At 43.4% G+C, this 18,812-nt stretch overlaps 1 protein-coding gene across 13 annotated transcripts in view; it reads left to right on the forward strand.

Annotated features, from left to right (window-relative positions):
- Positions 1-18,812, forward strand: part of LOC133350332 (liprin-alpha-1-like) — a 351,308-nt gene that overhangs the window by 113,658 nt on the left and 218,838 nt on the right. Inside the window, exon 1 of one of the 13 annotated variants that reach the window (XM_061564579.1) lies at positions 8,646-8,924. The exons of the other annotated variants lie outside the window; for them this stretch is intronic. Within the exon in view, the coding sequence (XP_061420563.1) occupies positions 8,844-8,924 (81 nt within the window). The 5' untranslated portion in view covers positions 8,646-8,843. Of the gene's footprint in view, positions 1-8,645; positions 8,925-18,812 lie in introns of those variants that run through there. 13 annotated transcript variants of the gene reach the window in all.

Consider the following 18,812-nt stretch of genomic DNA (forward strand, 5'->3'; position numbering starts at 1 on the left):
GCTTTTTAAGTCTCCTTTTATTTCTATTTTTCTTATTACTGTTCTGTTACTATCAATCTAATGGGGACGTATGCACTGGAACAAACCGCTGAGAAATATGTTTCTTTGGTATCGCTCACTGCTCTATGGATTATCTTTATTCCCAAGGATTACACTGGTCAACACACTTTTTCTGGCATGAGGTATTCCAACGGTTTTAAGGTCATTTTGGGGTGCTGATTCCTAATCTGGCATCAGTTTTTGTCTATCACATCAAAGTTTTTGAGATATAAAATATTGCATTTTCAATAAAAACTGCAGAAGAAAAATATTAAATAAATGTGGATATCTACATAAAATGATATTATAAACACACTATCCTAAAAATACAGCACCATATTTTAACACTAAAGCAGTCACTGACTCGCAACAACTTGCAATCATAAGTGACAGAGTTAATTTCGGGTAAAATCAATGGAAATGGGGTATGCCGATAGCATAAAATGAGATGTGATAGAACAAATCTGAGATCAGATTTGGAATCAGCGCCCTGAAATTAGTCTAGAACAGCTGCAAAAGTTCAGGCCAGAAAAAAATGTTTTTTTTTGTTGACCAGTGTTATTGGCAAATTTTGTCACCACATTTAACTGTGCCATATAAAAAAAATAGTTATTTCAATAACTAAATTAGGGATAGGTTAGGTAAAGGCGCAGCCCAACAATTGCTTGCTCACGCCACTGTTGGCAGAAGGGCCAAGACGAGAGGGAGCTCCCGAGAGCCCCTCTAGAGGGTATTTGGCCTACTCTTCATTGCTGGTCAAACATCGAGAAAGATGTTGGAATACCCACAATTCACCCCACCATATGCACCCTGCCAATAGACTAACTGTGATGTAGCCATTTACACTGCTCAGTGAACAGAGGTTGGGGTGGGGATTTGAGAAACTTGCACCATTGTTTCAAATGGGCGAACCGGTGACCTTTGGATTTCAATTCCAGTGTGCCAAGAATCACAGTACGGCAACATCCCCTTAAATAAGCACCCTTCCTCGAATAATTGAACAAGCACTGTGGCATATAACAAACAAATAAAACCACCTAAATATTCTATTTTTGTTCATTGTACTAAATCGCATTGCTGAGTTGCATCGGAGCCCCATGAATTAATCATCTTAAAGCAGAGAGCTCTGGGCGGGGGGGGGGGGGAGAACGCGCGAGTGTGCATCCACTTTATTTTACAAGGAGAGATCACTTCACGTCCCGACTGGCTGCTCCGCCTCGTATGACCGATGCCCTGGGCCTTCGAAGGGTGAGTGCAGCACGGCGAATGCCAGCTAGCAGTCGACACACAACTGAATAGTGCATCGTGTACAGCTCGTCGAGATGAGTCGATTGCAGACCATCAACAGACTAAAAATGACTGCCTCACGGACATTATGCGACAGCCGGGGTACTGTGCTACCCCGGGGTACTGCCATAAGGTTCAGATGTTGATGGGAGGCACGACACAGCCGCGGTATGGTTTTGCTGTGCACGTACCATACTCGTATGCATGGGTATAGAAACGTACGTTGTGCACAGTGGCGATGGTGTTTGCTCACTGTGCTCCAGGCTCGGTGGGCCCTAGTTGGATTCCACAGCTCTGCACAGTAGCGATGGCAAGCGGTATCTGAACCTGTACTTGATCTCCCAAAGGTCAGCGTGGTCTTGAATGATGCAAAGGTGGCCAGGGGTTGGTGCTCGTGGAAGAGGTACCCACTCGCTCGTGTACAATTTTGGCCATAATGGTTGCTCGCAGATAGCACGTGCTTCTATAGTCTGCGAGACTCACAAGGGGATCATTGTAAATGAGTTTGTATGTGCTGTATAGTCATTGCTTTCCATTGTGAGCACAATTTCCGGATATATTAATGATTTTAATCGGTGAATATATGGATCAGTTGTACCCCTATTTAAAAGGCAGAATTTGAAATGACCTTGGTCGTGACCTATGTCCAGCTTGTGGTTGTGCATGTGCCACAATGTGCTTGTATGTAAGCAGCAGAAACTATATATTTAGTGTCTGGCTCTCAGACTTTGGTTGGTGCCTCGGTATGTAAATCCTTATGTGTACACGAGTGCAATTTGGTGCCACGGTGGACGCAAATCTTTTAATTTGATGATGTGAACGATAGGAAAGAGCCAACAGCTATTCATCATTGCCACACGCACAATCCTCACCCCCAGGGTCAGCTGGAGCCAGGAATAATTTGAAGCGCATTAATGCGGTGAACGGCGCACGAGGATATTAAATAGATAACGGGCACCTTAACGTATTAATTTTCCCGCAAGAAATTGCCAGTGCTTCGAGGACCGAGTGACTCGTTCACTGTGATTTGCCCTCGAAGCTCTTTGCTTTCTGCTTGAATAGTTTGTTGTAAAAAAAAAAGTGTGGGGCTATGCTCCGCCGCCACTTGGCTTCAGCTGGGCGTTGTAATGCCCATGTGACTTAACTTTGAAAGCCAGGAAGTGGCTGGGTGGTCATGGAGTCTGGGACCGATGTCAGAGCACCACGCCAGCATCGCTAAGTCGGCATGGAACAATTCACTGCACCACCCTCTACACCCCCGTAGATTTCGTAAATGCCTCGATTTGGGGGTCGCGATTTGATTTAGTAATGGGTTTTTTTTCTCGTCTTGATTTTACTTGGCATGCAATGAGCGATCCGCCCAAGGAATCAGATGAAATACCACGATTTGGTTTCTGTGTCAATCCGAGAGTTGTTTCCTGTTTGTCTCATTTTTACCGTCTCATTTTTACCATCTCATTTTTACCGTCTCATTTTTGCCATCTCATTTGTGTTGTTTGTTTGTGTGTTTTTTATATATTATTAGTAGTTTTGGTCACTCCTCCAGCCTAAGCATAACGTTAGCATACAGTAATTTATGAATCTCAAATAATTTTCTTACACATACAATTTGATGCGTGAAATGTGATTGTAAGGATCAATTTTGATTGATTAACAAATGCATCGTTACAATGCCTACTGCTGTAGAATTACCCAGGTTTGCCTCCCGAGATTACACGGTGCTTTTCGTTTTTGCGAGACTAATCTCATCCTGGCCAGCAATACAAGATAATAAAAAAAGTTTTGCCCATTTGTGTAAATATGTGGCCGCGCTTTAACGAGCAATGGGAGGTGTTCATCCCATTTTGATTTTCTGGGCCAATGGTGGAGATTTTCATTTCTTTGGTCGTGGTGCGTCTCTCCGTAGGACAACTGTCGGTTTCACTCAACATAAACCATGATGATGATGAATGTGTTTAACATCTGACTATAAAACTGTGTGGCTCTTGATAGAGCAATACTCTCTCTTAGTCCTGAAACATGGTGGGAGGAAAAAACAAACCAAACATTTAAAAGTTGTCAAAAATACTTTGATTTTCGAATTGGGAAATATTCTTCACAAATTCGATTAGACATATTTTACGTTTGTAAATGCGATACCAACAAACAGCAGTAATGTGTGCATTCAGTAATCGTAGCCCAGCCTTTAGTGTCAAGGCTGGTTGGTTTTGGTCAAGTGAGCGGCTTGCAAAACTGCAGTCTGCATTCTAATTTTAAGCAATGCAAATGAATATTGTCAGCACATTTGTTTTAATTTATGCCCCTAAAAGTTGCTTTGCCTTCCACGTCGTGCATAAGGATGGTTGCTCAATGAGGCTTAAGAAACCCTTTGATATCTGATTCTCCAGAATAATACATGATCTGCTTCATTGTACAGTAATTTAGAGCACTTTCTTATTATCATCATCATTGCTATCCTCATCATCACTATCCCTAATAAGATTAGTCCATAAAAAAAGAGAATTTATACTTTTAATACTGAATAGACCCTCATCTGCAGCATCATCTTTGCTAGTACTCTGTGGTTATATAAACACATTGTTGGCTATGTATAGACAGTATGTGGCAAGTGTGTCATTGCACACATTCAGCTGAGTCCATTTATGTCTGTACCATTTGTGTTTTTTTTAAGTCTTGCGCCGATAAAGCAAACATTAACAAGGGAATTACATCACATGTTGGCACTCCATTCATCTCATTTGTCTTCAATTTCCTGCAATTGCTGCTTGGGAAGTGTGAATTTCCTCCTATTCATTTTAAATGGTTATTTTAATTTTGATGTAATCTAAAGTAACACAAATTTTCCCTGATGTAATTTTTTACAGTAATTCTCATTTTAACGGTTTAAAAACAATTTTCGCTTACAGAATATGTTATCGTGCAGTTGTTAGCAATAGCTGAGGTCGGTGTAGGAGTCTCGCTGGAGATTCGACCCACCTGCATTGCTTTATTTATCTGTTTTACTCTCAGACCCACGTAGAAACATGTTAGCCAAACTTTTAAGCAAGATCATCCTAAGTCTTGTCGTTTTTCTGAGTAAAAACAAATCACTTATCCTTTACATTAATGAATATCAACAATCTTTTGCTCGCATTGCATTTATTCGTGCTAAATCAAAGGAGACATAGCCTTCAACCGCTGTTGAAAATACCCTTCATCGTCACTACGACACTGCTCCTCTTCACCGCATTGATGTGGGGGACGCACATCATTGCGGATGTTGTTACACAACGGGCCTACGCATTTACTTCGTTTATCCATGAAAAAAATGTGGATAATCGGATGAATTTGCCACGAGAAATCTGTCGTGCATATGATTTATAGATAATAGTAGTGATATTTCTCTGCAGTAAAATTCCATGAAAAAACACGACTTAAACCCCACGGATTTCTCGCGGATAATAGGATTTTGTTTGCAATTCCACTTATCCACGGGAATATCACGGTTAATAATGCAGGGTGTAAAACATTGCGTGTAATCACGGATACTTGTAAGAACATGGGTGCAGATAATTGGAGTGTTTTGCTGACCCTCTATGTTCCGTGGATAATCGGAGACACGCGGATGATATGGTCGTGGATAAGACGAGTTCTAGTTTACTAGCATGTGTAATGTCATCTTGTGTAGGTCTCAGTCTTAAAGGTCAGAAACCAAGGGAAAGATCTACAGCCAGATGTTGGTGTGGTGCATGATAAGACCTTGGGGGCCGTGTGAATATGCAACAGTCATGAGATCCGACGGAAGGAAGTGATAATGAAGTGTGGCAGATTCAACAACGTTGGCTGTGCCTACATTATGAGCTCAGTTAAGTGTATATGTTGATATGGAAATAACATCAGTCGCGTTGCAGCTATATTAAATTTATGTTGTGTTTTTTTTCTGTACCGATTCAATAACTGTGGTCGCAGAAATTGAATTTTGTTTACATGAGATTAGGGCCTGTGTACAGCCTGTAATGGATGCCTCATTTCATAATTTGATCAATTTGCATTATTGACGGATACGGGCCTCTGTAGGTTTTCAGAAGTAAATAAATATACACACGTACACACGCAGACGATGTCATCGATTGCATCTGCGTTTGTGCGAATTCACACGCTCATCAATCGCAGTGCATCAGCCAGGGCCCCCTGTGGGATAGGTCGACAATTATTACAAATTTCAGCAGAGTGGTTGTGGGCACTAAGCCAAATGTCATGGGTGGTTGCAACATTGCATTTTAACCGCTTTTAAATGAGATTACAACCAGCCCAGTGCTGGAAGATTGTCTCCAGGAAATATCATGTGGCACACGCATATCTCTTCGTCATTATTTACTTTAAATGTGTGTGCATGTGTCTTTGTCATTTTTTGTGTTGGGGGAGCGGTAGTGTAGCGGTTCGCACGCTGCGCTACGAACCTGGCGACCCGAGTTCTATTCCCACTCACGGCTAACATCGGTGACGAATAGCTGAATTGCTCCTGGACCTCCCCTCAGTCGACTTTGCCTTAAATAAGTTCCTGGTGTATGATAACATCGGCACCGGGAAGACAAAGGCGGCTGGGGCATGGTGCTGGCCACCCCACCCCTGAATGTGCCGTGCTGACCTTCATAGGTGTTCGCTAACAACATTTGCCCCAACAGTCTGTTAAGGCTATATGGGGGATCTTTGTCTTTGTGTAGTTCAGTGGTCAGCCCTTGCTATGAAATTGACAACTTGAGTTTGATTCCCCACCATGGACACTGTCATTGGAAAGTTGCATCTGAACATGTCCTGAGCCCTCCGTAGGTAGACTCAGTTGAAATCACTACTTGGTGTTATGTGCAAACATCAGCACTGGGGAGACGAAGATTGTGAGGTGTGGTGCTGGCCACATCACCTCCTCGCATTCTGTACCAGCCTCAATATGACTTCTGTGCCAATCCGGCCAAAACAGAATTTGCCTCCATAGTCTGCAAGGATGTCGAGGCGTTGTTGTCTTTTGTGTGCGTCGAGTGTGGGTCATACTGGAAATCCAGCTTCGTTTCCTGGGAATGAACAACGCCAGTGGGAAGTCGTATACGAACGTTCCCATTAGGCTTGCAACGATTCACCGCCTTTCTTCCAAAGCGATCGAATTAATTGTCACAATTCAGGTACACAATTCAATCATCGGTCATCTAATTTGCATCGTTTTTTTTATTAATCTGTCTTGTATGTACATTTTTGTTTCTCCGCGAGTCTAAGTGAAATAATTTCCTACAATGTGCATGAATCGCACATCATTGATTCTCGCGAGCACGATACTATTTATGCGTTACTGAGCTTAATGATCGCTTGAATCTCTGAATTAATACATTGTTGCATGCCGATATGCCTAGGCATTTCTTTATGCCCAAACTATCGCCATAACTCTCAAGGAATAGTGAGGCCTTAATCTAAAAGTATATTGACATTATTAAATTACATCTACCATGTAAAAAAAAATTGCAAGTCATTTTACTTGACTACTCAACCTATTTGCCATTAAAATAAATCCATGGAAAAGCAGTAAATGCTAACTCAAGATCTTTTTGAGGCCAAGACTGGGACTCAAACGTCTCTCTTTTGAGTGTAAAATCACTCGAGATGCACATTACGTGTGGCGCGCTAATCTGCTGCCTGTATTTGAAGACATGCCTCTCTTCCCGCATCACGCAAAAGAGCAAGGTGGTGTGGAGGGTTTGTTTTGCAGCCTGATATTCCAACATCTCTACTCTGGTTAGAGTGAGATGTGCTCCAGTGATTAGAAAAGGTCGGCGCCTAACACGACAGTTTAATTTGGAATCGCTCATGAGTAGGCCTAAAATCATGTTGTGGTTTCACCTAAAATCACAAAACCAGCATAATTCAGCTCCTGACAAAATATACATTTAGAATGAAAATGTAGAGTAATACAATTGATTTAGTTTTCAGGACATTCTAGTGTAATTGTTTTGTTTTAGGTACGTCAAATCGAAATGAATAAGAACAGACTGTAAACAAATTGATGCAAAACAAGTCACGTTGTTATAAATAGGTTTTTGTTTGTCTGCAATCATCTTATGGAATGGCACGATGAAAAATATAAATCCAATTACCGAATCGAATGAATGCTTTTCAGCAAAATGGGTACGTTTGACCGGTGCAGATTATTTTTTTGTATATTTACACAAATGACCTTGTTTTAGTTACTTTGGGTGAGCCGCTTCTGCGCAGGTTTAACAACAACGATGTTTCACCCACAGCTGCCCGCTGTTTCGCCCGCTCTCAATGGTGCAGGCTCCGATCTGCTGCGACAATTGAGAGCGCACGATCGTCCAGACGATTGTCACGCGTGCATCCAGCGTGATGAATAACGCACGCGACAAGTTCGCCAAGCTGCGCGACAGACTCGCTCCAGTTTTAGCGCCGAGCTTCAGTTTTGACAGAGATGCGGAAGGGGACGGGGGGGGGTGGGATGCGGGTGAAACAAGAAATCGGTTTGTGCGGAACACCGGTGGGAATTGGGCTGGAGATAGATGAGCGCGTTAACGTTCTCTTTGGATTGAAGACGCTGCTCCATATTGTACTGCTGTGCTCAACAATCGTGATGGAGCGGCAGCCACAATGGAATGGAATACGTCCAAGAAATCACGTCCATCGTGGAGATGGAGCGATGAAATTGGCTCCCGTGCAGGTCCGAGGCGACCTACACTGCGTGATCGTGAGAAACGGTGACAGGGTTGGGGCAATGCCTTCATCCAGCAGTGGATCAATCGTGGCTGACGATGACGATGGATGCTCTGAGTGTGGAAGTCACACACTCAGCTGATTTGACATCGCCGTGACAGCGGTGCTTTGCCAAGCGGCCTTTAGCGTGGACCGCGTGCGAATGCGCTGCCCCGTTTCTCCCTTTCCCTACCCGGCACAATCGGCAGCACCCCCCAGAGCCGCACACCTCTCGTCGTTCCGCGGGCCACATCTCCCTGCAGCTGCATCCACCCCCTCCCCCCACTACTCCATACCTCGCCAACCCCCTCCTCCCCACCAACCCCATCCTATCTTCGCTTGACGATAATCAGCGGCGGCAGATGGGGAGGGGATTCAGATTCATGGGTTGCCTCGTATTCATACGCTCTGATAATACGGAGCCCGCGGATGCTGCTCTCTGTAGCCCGTTACATTAATCTGCAGCTGGGAAGGCAGGACGACAGCGACGGGGGAGGGAGGGAGGGAAGAGAGACAGACGCGGGGGAGAGGGGGGGGGACCGGGACCCTCCCCCCTACACCCTTTCCAAAAAACCAGAAAGCAGCCAGCCTGTAGCTTCACACGAAGGAGGATCGATTGCCCCAGTTGTGCCTCCTCCACACTGGGTCCGCTCTGCTCCTCTCTGGTGCACCGAGCAGCCGGCGTGAATGGGGGACAGGCGTCGTACGTAGGCTACTGCCCCTTGCCGGACCCCCCCCCCCCCACCCGCTGGATTGTGTTTCGCTTTGCGCTCATCGGCTTCCTGGGAATGGTATTTTCCGAAATGAATCGCGGGACTTCTCCCATCAAGATCCACCTGCCCAACGGGACATGCTTTTTCACGTACCAGGTACGGTGCCGCGGGCGCGTTGAGGTGCATCAAGACCCCCCCCTCCCCCCCCATCAATTATCTCTGCACGCATGGCATTGTGTTAGTGTCTCTTGCTGAGCGGGTACCATTGGAAATGCTCCTGGAGAAATGGGGTGGGAGTTAATTCGGATGCATTGTATGCAATGACAATGTGCTGCTATATTTATGATGAGGATGGGTCAGATTTGTAATTAAAAACTGCACATTACAGTTTGTATTGTTTTAAAAATAGCAAGTGATAAGCTCTTTGGCCAGGTAAATTTCTATTGCACGATGTCAATTCATTACCCAGTTTTGGTCCTTCGATCTCGATGCATAAACTCAAATACACAAGGATCCAATTGTTGTTAAATTTGTTCTCAAAAATTCCATGGTGCTATACCGGGGTTTAAAACCATTCAGTGTATTGCTGAAGTACAATGTATGTTTTCGGATGGACTGCATTTGTGTTCGTTGTTGATGCGTGATTTTTTTTGAGCCAATGGAAATCGCCAACATGCAGTGTCCAGAATGGGGTCATATACATTAATTTGTGTAGGCGCCTGTGATTTTCATCGGTAAAGTAACCCAATATGCCACCGTGTTGAAAATCGGGCAGATTGGCACGCTTGTAATTCGATCATTAATAATAACCACGGCTTCTTTCAAACGAATCGCGGTCTGTGGTTGGGGACATCCATCGCGTTTCTTTCTTTCCTCCCTCAGTCCCTTTCCTCCCCCTGCAAATGACTTCTTTGTTAAATACTCATTGGGTGTTTAATTTGTAAGTGGCATGGGGGATGTTTTAAACGGGGGAGATTAATGATGGGAAACATGACGTGCCTCTGTTTTTGGAGGTTGTTTTTTTGTTTGAGCTTTTGGTTAATTATTATTAGTAGCACGAGCGAAAGAGCAAACATTTTACCACTGTTTTATTATAAATCGTATAACTTTCCAACGTTTTACACGGCAAAATCACATTTATTGACTCCAGGGAATTTGGGGAAAACATCCATCATGCATTTTTAAAATACAAAATATTGTTTTTATTTAACAATAATAAATACACAAACATGACTATTCTAGTTAAATATGGATATCCAACTGGTAACTTGAGTATTGCCATACATTTTCTTTCAATTTTCATGGAAATGTTTTGGTGCTTACTTTGACATCGAGGTTGAAAGTTGGTAGAGTGTGCAGAGTTAGCAATGGATTCATTTCCAAGCCATTGCTTTGCTTACATCACTTTTAAATGTCCACAAGGGAAGCCTTCATCTGGCGTGGCCAGGGTTTGCTTCTCATATGTACAATAGAAGCATTTTGATCTGGATGTCAAGTTGAGGTTCCCAGCCGATTTCAAGTCACTTTGCGGGTCTATTGATCAAGGCATTTCGGGGATAAACCGTCTGATAAAGAAACGTATTGGAGATGTGCATGTCTTTAGATTCAGATGCGTTCCATGTCTCTACGAAGCCAAATTCTACCGTGTTATTTTTGGTTGAAGTACAATGAGAGATGTTGAATAGATCCATTGAAACCATTTAAGTTGAAAGAAATCCACGCTGTGTTTACGTGGCGATATAACTACCGAGAAGTGCGTGTGCTGTTCACACATGTTAAAATCTCATCATCATCATGTTGTCAAACGTGTTGCTTTAAGCTCGGTACAGTTTACGAGTGCACGCTTACGTGCTCGCAAGCATGCACGCGTCTGCTCTTAGTGCAATTTAAAAAGCGCCCGTTTGCCTTTCACACTGAAAGCATTCCCATCAAGGAGACGCGTGGAGCTGTTGCACGCATTACACATCCCGCGGCTTTAGTGGCGAGGCGCCGAGACACGCACGGCACCGTATGTTGGTGGGAGTGCCTTGCATCCTGTGGGACCCTGCCCTCATCTCCCTCCTGCAGGGCAACTCCTGTCTTCCCTTGCTTTGTCATGGAACCCTGCCGAGGGGGCACTGGACATTAAGACTCCTAACATCCACCCAGAACAGAAGATGTCTATGACTTTGCAATTGACTTCCACCCCACTTCCCACCCCATTGTTTAAATGTTAATAGTAGCTTCACGATTTGATGCACGTGGTCGTGAGCTTAAGAATTGATATCGAGCTGGGAACTGATACATGTATACACCCCTGCTGTTAATCTTAATGCAGCTATGGCATGGGCTAATGTGTTGACTGCATATTTGCAGTAGACCCTGAACGATGATTATGTGAATTTTTTATTTAAAGCTTTCGTGACTGCAGGGATTCATATTCTTGGTTCTTTCGGTAAAGTCACGTAGAAGAGAAATAATAAAATTACAAAAATATAAAACAATACGAATTCTCATGACGTTTCAACTGCAACACAAGCAATCATCATCAGGTGCGAAATCCACAGCAAGAAAATCATCAGGTGTGAAATCCACAGCAAGAAAAATTTATTGCTGTGGATTTCACACCTGATGATGATTGCTTGTGTTGCAGTCGAAACGTCGTGAGAATTTTTAGTGTTTAATATTTTGGTTATTTGATTATTTCCCTTCTATGTGACTTTACCGAAAGAACCAAGAAGATGTTTATGTTGTAAGACCGCAACGTCTAAGCATCGCATTGGAACTCAAGTCTTATCAATTTCACGTATAAGTTACAAGGGTTAACCTGAGGAAGGGGCCCAGTGTTGTATTGAGCAGAAGTGAATGACCAAATGAGGTGAACAATTAAAAAAAAAAAACCTTTGTGCACAATGAATGAGATGGTGTGCGACTGTGTGCAGACAACGAGACTGGCCTCTTCACAGCAGTGATTTTGTCATTCAGTACAAGTTTGCGACTTGAGTTTTCTCTGTATAAAACCTGCAACCCATCGTTGAAGTTGACACTACAAAAATGGAACGTTGCATAATTAAAACTGGAGAAATGAATTGAGCACGGTCGGCTATGTGCGGTGCGAAACAAGTCCAGCATACGTTTACATGAATTCTGAGTTCATGGGCCTGTGTTGTTTCTCGTGTGAACTACCTGCATGAGAGCTGCGCGCTCTCTCGTCGTGCATCCGTCGCGTGTTCCTTGCCAACTCCCACGATTCGTCGAGCATATCACAAGTGAGCAAATCGTCATTTGGTAACTATTTCGCCTGATAGAGCTGGCCTATCAGGTTCTCTGATTACATCAAATATGATCATATATAGCTTTGCTGTGCAGAAATGTTTTTTATTTTTCTCGGTACTCTCTCTCGTGACTATAATTAAATATAAATATTTTGTCAAAAAGCTTTCGGATATGTAATTGGAATACAGCTCTGCAGAGTGGAATTCACCCCAAAGCAGCTTTCGCTCCCGATGAATCCCGTGCAATAACAAAGAGAATGCACCCTTTGTTGATGTAATGGGAGACATTTTGCGTTTCCATGAACGCGTAACGTCCAAGACTGAGGCGTAGGGGACACGATCATCCGCAGCTCCACGCCGCATGGGATGTGCCGTTTACAATGCTGTCGTGGGCGTGGATTGGGTCATGGTCCCTTCGATGTAGTATTTTTAGGAAATCCGATACATCTCGCCAATTTTCTTAAAGTAAGTGACAGCTTGTCAGGCAACATGCTGCTCGCGATTGTGCTCCGTTGCACATACCACACGTGGCGCTTGTTAAATGCCCTTTTCGGATGCCTGTATGCGTGTAAAATTTAAAATACTACAAACTTAAACAACATCGACCCCACAACGATATATAAAATGTTGCGGAGTGATGCCTTTTTCAGTGCATCCGTAGTACACAGCTCAGCCATGCACGGATTTGTTGTGCACTGTTGCATTGCTTATTTCATCATGAGTCACATGAACCGAACCACAGTAATTTTGTTGCTTTCGCAGTTTTCGCTGCGATTGAAGTTACATTTCAAGTCCTAAGATACAGCAAGTTACCTCGAGGAGGGACTTGACACCTATTTGACATTTTTATTGCCCAATCCGACGTCACCGCTCGCAGCAAAGCTTTCCTTGCCAGCGTAATATTCATAAGGCGTCTGTACTGCGTTCGATGTAAAAATAAAACCCATAAAACACAGGTGCAACTTTCACAAGATATGAACGTTGACAAAATGTGCGTCCCGTTTTTCAGATGCAAGCGGTCGTCATGGCCAACGTTGTTCATCACCTTCCTAATCTATGCCAGATCCAATCTTCAATGGTCATTCTTCCGCCTTTTCACCGGCGAGCTGCCGGGCTTGATTGCTGACCTCTGGGCGCCAGGTCATTGCCCTTCTCGGGAATCGCCTCCATCCAATCGGCACTGCATGCCCCGACCAACTTTAACCTCCTGTTCTTGATTACATCTGAATCATTTTGTTGCCACGTTTTTCCTTTTACTTCCAAGTTACCTGCCCTACTCTGCCGTGAAATTTCTATTATTGATTGTTGTGCACCGGTAGTCAAAGGCGGCCCAACGTTTTATTTTCTGGTTGTATCGTTCAAAGATTAGCTCTGCACAGTAATTGCAGCAGTTACCTCTTGCCTCAAACACACACCTGGGTTGTAACGCGAACGTTGACCTATTCTTCCAAAGTGCCTTGCGTAGTTTATAACAAAACGGTTGCTCCTAGGACATTGTATTCCTTGACCTCCTCAGAACGCTCTGTATTTTGCAAATCACCAACCGCTCAGTCCTCTACTATCTCCATATTAGCACGCTCCTTTTTACGCTTTTACAAACATCGTGTTTGGAAAGTTGCTTAAATCTGCCAAGAGCTGCGGTGCTCCAGTGGAGGTCCAATCTAACAAACTCGCACCAGCCACATACTCGGAGTGTCTCGGGTGCAAATCGCACTCATTCTTGTCCGTTAAGACGGCTCAAACACTGATGTTTACCTCGGACCACAATAACGTTTTCTTGAAACCAAACAGCAGTTTGCTTATCTTACCCAGAATATCATTTTTCTATTCTGTGGGTCTTTCGGTAAAGTCACGTAGATAGGTTCAAATGAATAAAAAATAAAATAAACAAAACTACGACGTTTCGATTACAACACAAGCGATCGTCATCAGGAGGATAAAAAAAAGTCAGAATATAATGATTTATTATTCTGTCTATGCCTGTTTATCCAGGAAAGCCCTCACTGAGTCCCAAAACTATTTTGTAGGAGGTTCTTGCTAAGTATTAATCCGAATTGAGTAATGTGTCAGTAATTTTTCACAGTTTGGACCATGATGCTGATGCACAATGACAGCAGAGGGCTCGGGTATTCGTGGGATCTTTAATGTCCGCTGGAGCAGACTGGGCGTGTTTTTTGTTTACGATGCAACCACAGTATTAATCAGGGCGGCCGTTGGATTAGATACCAGAGCCTCTGCTTTAAGCATCGGACACATCCCCGCTAGGGCACAGCAAAGCCCTAACAGTCTCGACGTTCCTATAGTTCCCGATGTAACACGTGCTTTTATAGTCTCGATGAAATCCTGCAAAACAATAAAAATATCCTAATCCCCCAAAGTCCTTCTCTCTCTGCTCTAAACTCTCACCGGTTTTCCCTGAAGTAGCACTTATGTCTGCTTGTTTATTCTGTTCAGCAAAACTCTAGTAAACACCTTCCCGGGGATGCTTTGTAAACACATACTTCCAGGGAGGTAGTTTATTTTTGTTTTAATATCTATAATCCCTTCACCTCCAGTGTTTCGTAATTAAATTGCATTGCATTGGTCTGCAAAACTTTGAAACATGAATTCGTATTTTTATTCTGCATTGGTAAATTGTAATTTAATTAAACTGTGATAGTACACTGTGGTATGAATAATAAAGCGTGTCTTTATAGCTGGCCTTTAATTACTTCTGCAGTGTTTAGTGTGTGCACCATGCAGATAGAAAATGCCGGGGTAATAAATGTTAATAAGCAGCAGGTTCAGCAGACTATGCATTGCCAGTCTCGAGTCCTCTGTCGAGGTTTTGCTGAGCAGATGTAGAATAGTGCATGCTGCATCCTCCAAATGATGTATCTAATCATAACTAGTATTTCACAGGCATGCATTGAACAGAAGTATAACATCACAAACACGACATTAAAACAGAACGTACAAAGAGGGAGAGGAGCAGGCCTGAAATTACTTGCTCATGCCACTGCTGATGGACGGGCCTTCCACTAGAGGGAGTGTCAGATCTTCCTTCTGAGAAGGTAGTGGGACTTCACTCTTCTGTGGTGGCCAGATGTCTTGGAAGATGTCAGAGTACCCACACTTTACCCTACCACACAAATCCTTGCCATTCATAGTGGACGGGGGGTGGAGTTGGAGGGGGATTTAAGAAACCTGCCTCTTATTTCAGTTGGCGCACTCCAGTGTGCTGACCGTTATAACAAAGCAGCATTCCCAAATGTAGAGGACAATTTTGTTTTATTATATAACAATGCTACTGGAGTTACGGCGTGGGTAGTGGGATGAAAATGAAACGGAGTTGTGGTTGGAAAGAGTCGGTAGGACGAGGGAGCGACAGGGGGCGAATGGAGTCAAGGGCGACTAATCGGTGAAATTTCACTGCACAGAGTCTTTATGTTGTTAGTTTTGTCATTCGCATATATGTACACATCTATTGAACCGCTTGTAAAATGTCATTTATTGTACATCCACATCTCGTCGTTAATACAATACAGCTGGATAACGGCCTCCCCCCCCCCCCCCCCCCCCCCCCACTATGTCAGTCAAAGGAGTTGTTTGACCATATTTCACCGTGCCAGTAAAGACATCACTCACCCATTGATGTTAGCGGTGGCTGGGAATCAAACACCGGTTGCTGGGTTCATAGGGCAGTACGTTAACTATTGTGCCACCACTCCTCCCTCCTTATAACATAATAGCGCAATACGTTCAATGTCGCATCGTTGGCTTTTGACATAATCGCGTGCGATAAATCCAATGCTTAATTACCTCGAGAACTCCTAACAATTATTTTGGAAGTGGCTTCGATGAGCACACTGGTGCACGCCTTTGCGAGTAACAGTTTTCTTTCGGGCAATTATAAATCGCCGTGGGTATTTATAGATTAGCCCTGAATGTGGCACGCATTGCACTGCATTGTGATGTGGGCGGCATATGAAAAGACAAGCCAGGAAAATGATTATATTCCCCTCCGGTGCCGTGAGCGATTTGGGGTTATTGCGTAGGTGAGTCGGTCTGTTGGATTGTTGATATACTTACTGGGCGTGCGATCGAAAAGTCGTGATTTATTTTATTTCTACCTTCGTGACTTTACCGAAAGAACCAAAGAGTATGGACAATCTTTGCCTTTGGGTTATTGATTTATCTCAAGCTGATTGACTCGTTTCTCTCCTTTCATTCTTGCACCCGTGCTCGTACTACCGCGTGATTTTTATTTTATTTTCCTTCTTATATACCTCGCTGGATTTTCAATTGTTTGTGGAGCCCTCAAAATCAAATGGCGTGGGGCCATGCTAGATGCACTTGTGTCCAATTTAAGTGATCTGTTATTACTCCTATTCCATGTATAAAGTGTCACCAAGTGCTTTGTAATCGTTTTGCTCAACCGTGAACAGAGGACACTTCTTGGACGGCGATGTTTTACAATTAAACGTGGCAGTAGAGCAGTTGTTCTTGCTGTGTGTTTGTGTTCGGTGCATGCGTGAGTCAGCCTACTGTACTTATATGCACGTACACACGCATTTGCTTTGGGGTGGGCTCTGGTTGTGCTTGGAAACATGAGCTGCGTTTCCAGGCGCTGTCCTTCAGCACCACCAGGCCCCTTTTGTTCCTCTCTGAATCATGCCACCCCCCCCCCCCCCCCCGGCTGTTAATCAGGTGACAAACAACCAGCAGATCTGTTCCTCTGAAATAAGCGTAACGGTTCAGAGATGATCATGAATGCCCGCTCAACACAAGGCACTGAAGGACAGTGCTCCTATCACCTCAAATGTCCCTCCAACTCCATCCGATCAGACATTGCTTTGTTGTACAGCATTACCCATCTGTCTCTCGTCAGACTTGTGCCGTGAGGCAGTGATACTGATTCTCAGGCCTGTAACGAAATCACCCCAATCTTGGAGGTGAAACAAAGTTGTAGCCTCACCGGCACATGGATGGGGGAGATGAACGAGGAATGGCTGGTGTTGTCGGTTTGGACTGCCAGGTGACCAGGAGATTGCATTTTCCTCCCACATGAAGCCAAACACCTATTAATGAAATTGACCAAGCATTCTAATGCAGGACCTACCTACAAAATCGTCTTGAGACTCGGTAAGGCTTCCCTGGATATAAAGGACATACATTTTAGTCTTAAAACCCATGCTTTTTGCTTATATTTAGCCTCATAAAATGCTCACCAGCTGTTGCATGTTTGAAAGCCTTTAAAAATAACTTTTTGGATATTTCGTTTTGAAAAATGTCCAGTACATCATCATATTTTAAGAAACAAATAATGAATGCTGACAATATTTTGTCTGGTACGAATAATGTATTACAAAACTATGCATGCAATTGTCTTATTTAATAGCTGTCTTTATGGACAATGTTAATTCGACATTAAATGTACGTATTTTAATGTTTGTACATACTTTTGAATCCAATGTCCATAACACTTTTTGACATGGCTTTTCATAGCGGTTAAACTAGTAATGATTTAATTGCTCCTCAATCCTTCCTTGTGTGTCAACGCAATCCAAAAAAGTGTCCTAGGCAACAGAATGTTTTCACAACAGGTATTATTCTGATTTATACATTTTATTTGCCAATGTATCACAACCCAAATGGGAGTTTTGTAAGGGTCAGAACCTTTGTTTGTCTGTGTCATGGCCAACTCAATCACATGCTGTGAGTCATTTACCCCTAGTTCGCTGGCCAATCTCCTTACAAACAGGACAGCTGAATTGAAATACCCTCTAAATTAAAACACCAAGGCTCGTCAAGTCTCCATGCAGCTGGAATGAGTTGATCTGTATAAATATTCTCATAATTATAAGCGCAGCACTGCCCTTAACGTTAGGATATGCAAAGGATTGCCATTATTGAGCTGGGTATAGCCCTGTGTGAATGCCTGAATTAAGAAGATGCAGGGTGTTCTTGTAGACAGGATTTACATACTCTGGTGGAATGAACCTGAGTTGAAGATATCTGCTAAAACGATCATTGGCTCAGTGCTGTTATTGCACCTCAATGCTCAGTCCTCTACCAAGCGTGTGCATACGACGTTTGTAGCAAAATGTAAAGCAATTGTAAAATCGTTAAAAAAATAAATTTTCTCACATATGCTGCATGTTCCCTGCAGTGCCATCCTCTCAGTTAGGATCGCCGATGTAGTAAACAACAAAACGGCACATTAAACATTCATCGTGGCAAGTCGGTCAATATATTTTTCACATGTCTGTTGATAATCTTTATCACTTGAACAAATACACTGATCAAATATTAATGTTAAAATACTTTTTGTTGAATGACAATGCAATTGTTTTATTTTGTAGCTTAGCCTAATGGTGAATAAGCATTTGTGCCATGCGTGAATTTCTAAGATTTCTGAAGAAACCATCATCTCCCAAATGCTACAACCCTGTCGAGTCTAGTATTCAACAAACTTATCACTGAGCTAGTTTGTGTGAGGTTGGATTCCTCCACAGCTGGCTCGTGAACAAAACGCACACATGAATGTATCCAGTCTCTTTACATCTCAGAAACTAAGCAGGGTCGACCCTTGTTAGTACTTGGATGGGAGGCTGCCCTGGAGAGGTCACGTGTTTTTGTAGGTTTGCGTTGCAAGGTGGTTCAGGGATGGCAGTAGAAACAGTGGGTTCTGGAATCTATCTGTGCGGAACTTTGAGTGCCCCCCTCCCCCTTTGTACATGTTGGGTTTTCTCCTCGGATTACAATTCCCTCCCACGTGCCAAATCTCAACCACTGAAATTGTCCAAAC

This window comes from Lethenteron reissneri, chromosome 33, assembly GCF_015708825.2.
Source record: "Lethenteron reissneri isolate LAM-NWPU_2019-01 chromosome 33, ASM1570882v1, whole genome shotgun sequence".
Classification (NCBI taxonomy): domain Eukaryota; kingdom Metazoa; phylum Chordata; class Hyperoartia; order Petromyzontiformes; family Petromyzontidae; genus Lethenteron; species Lethenteron reissneri.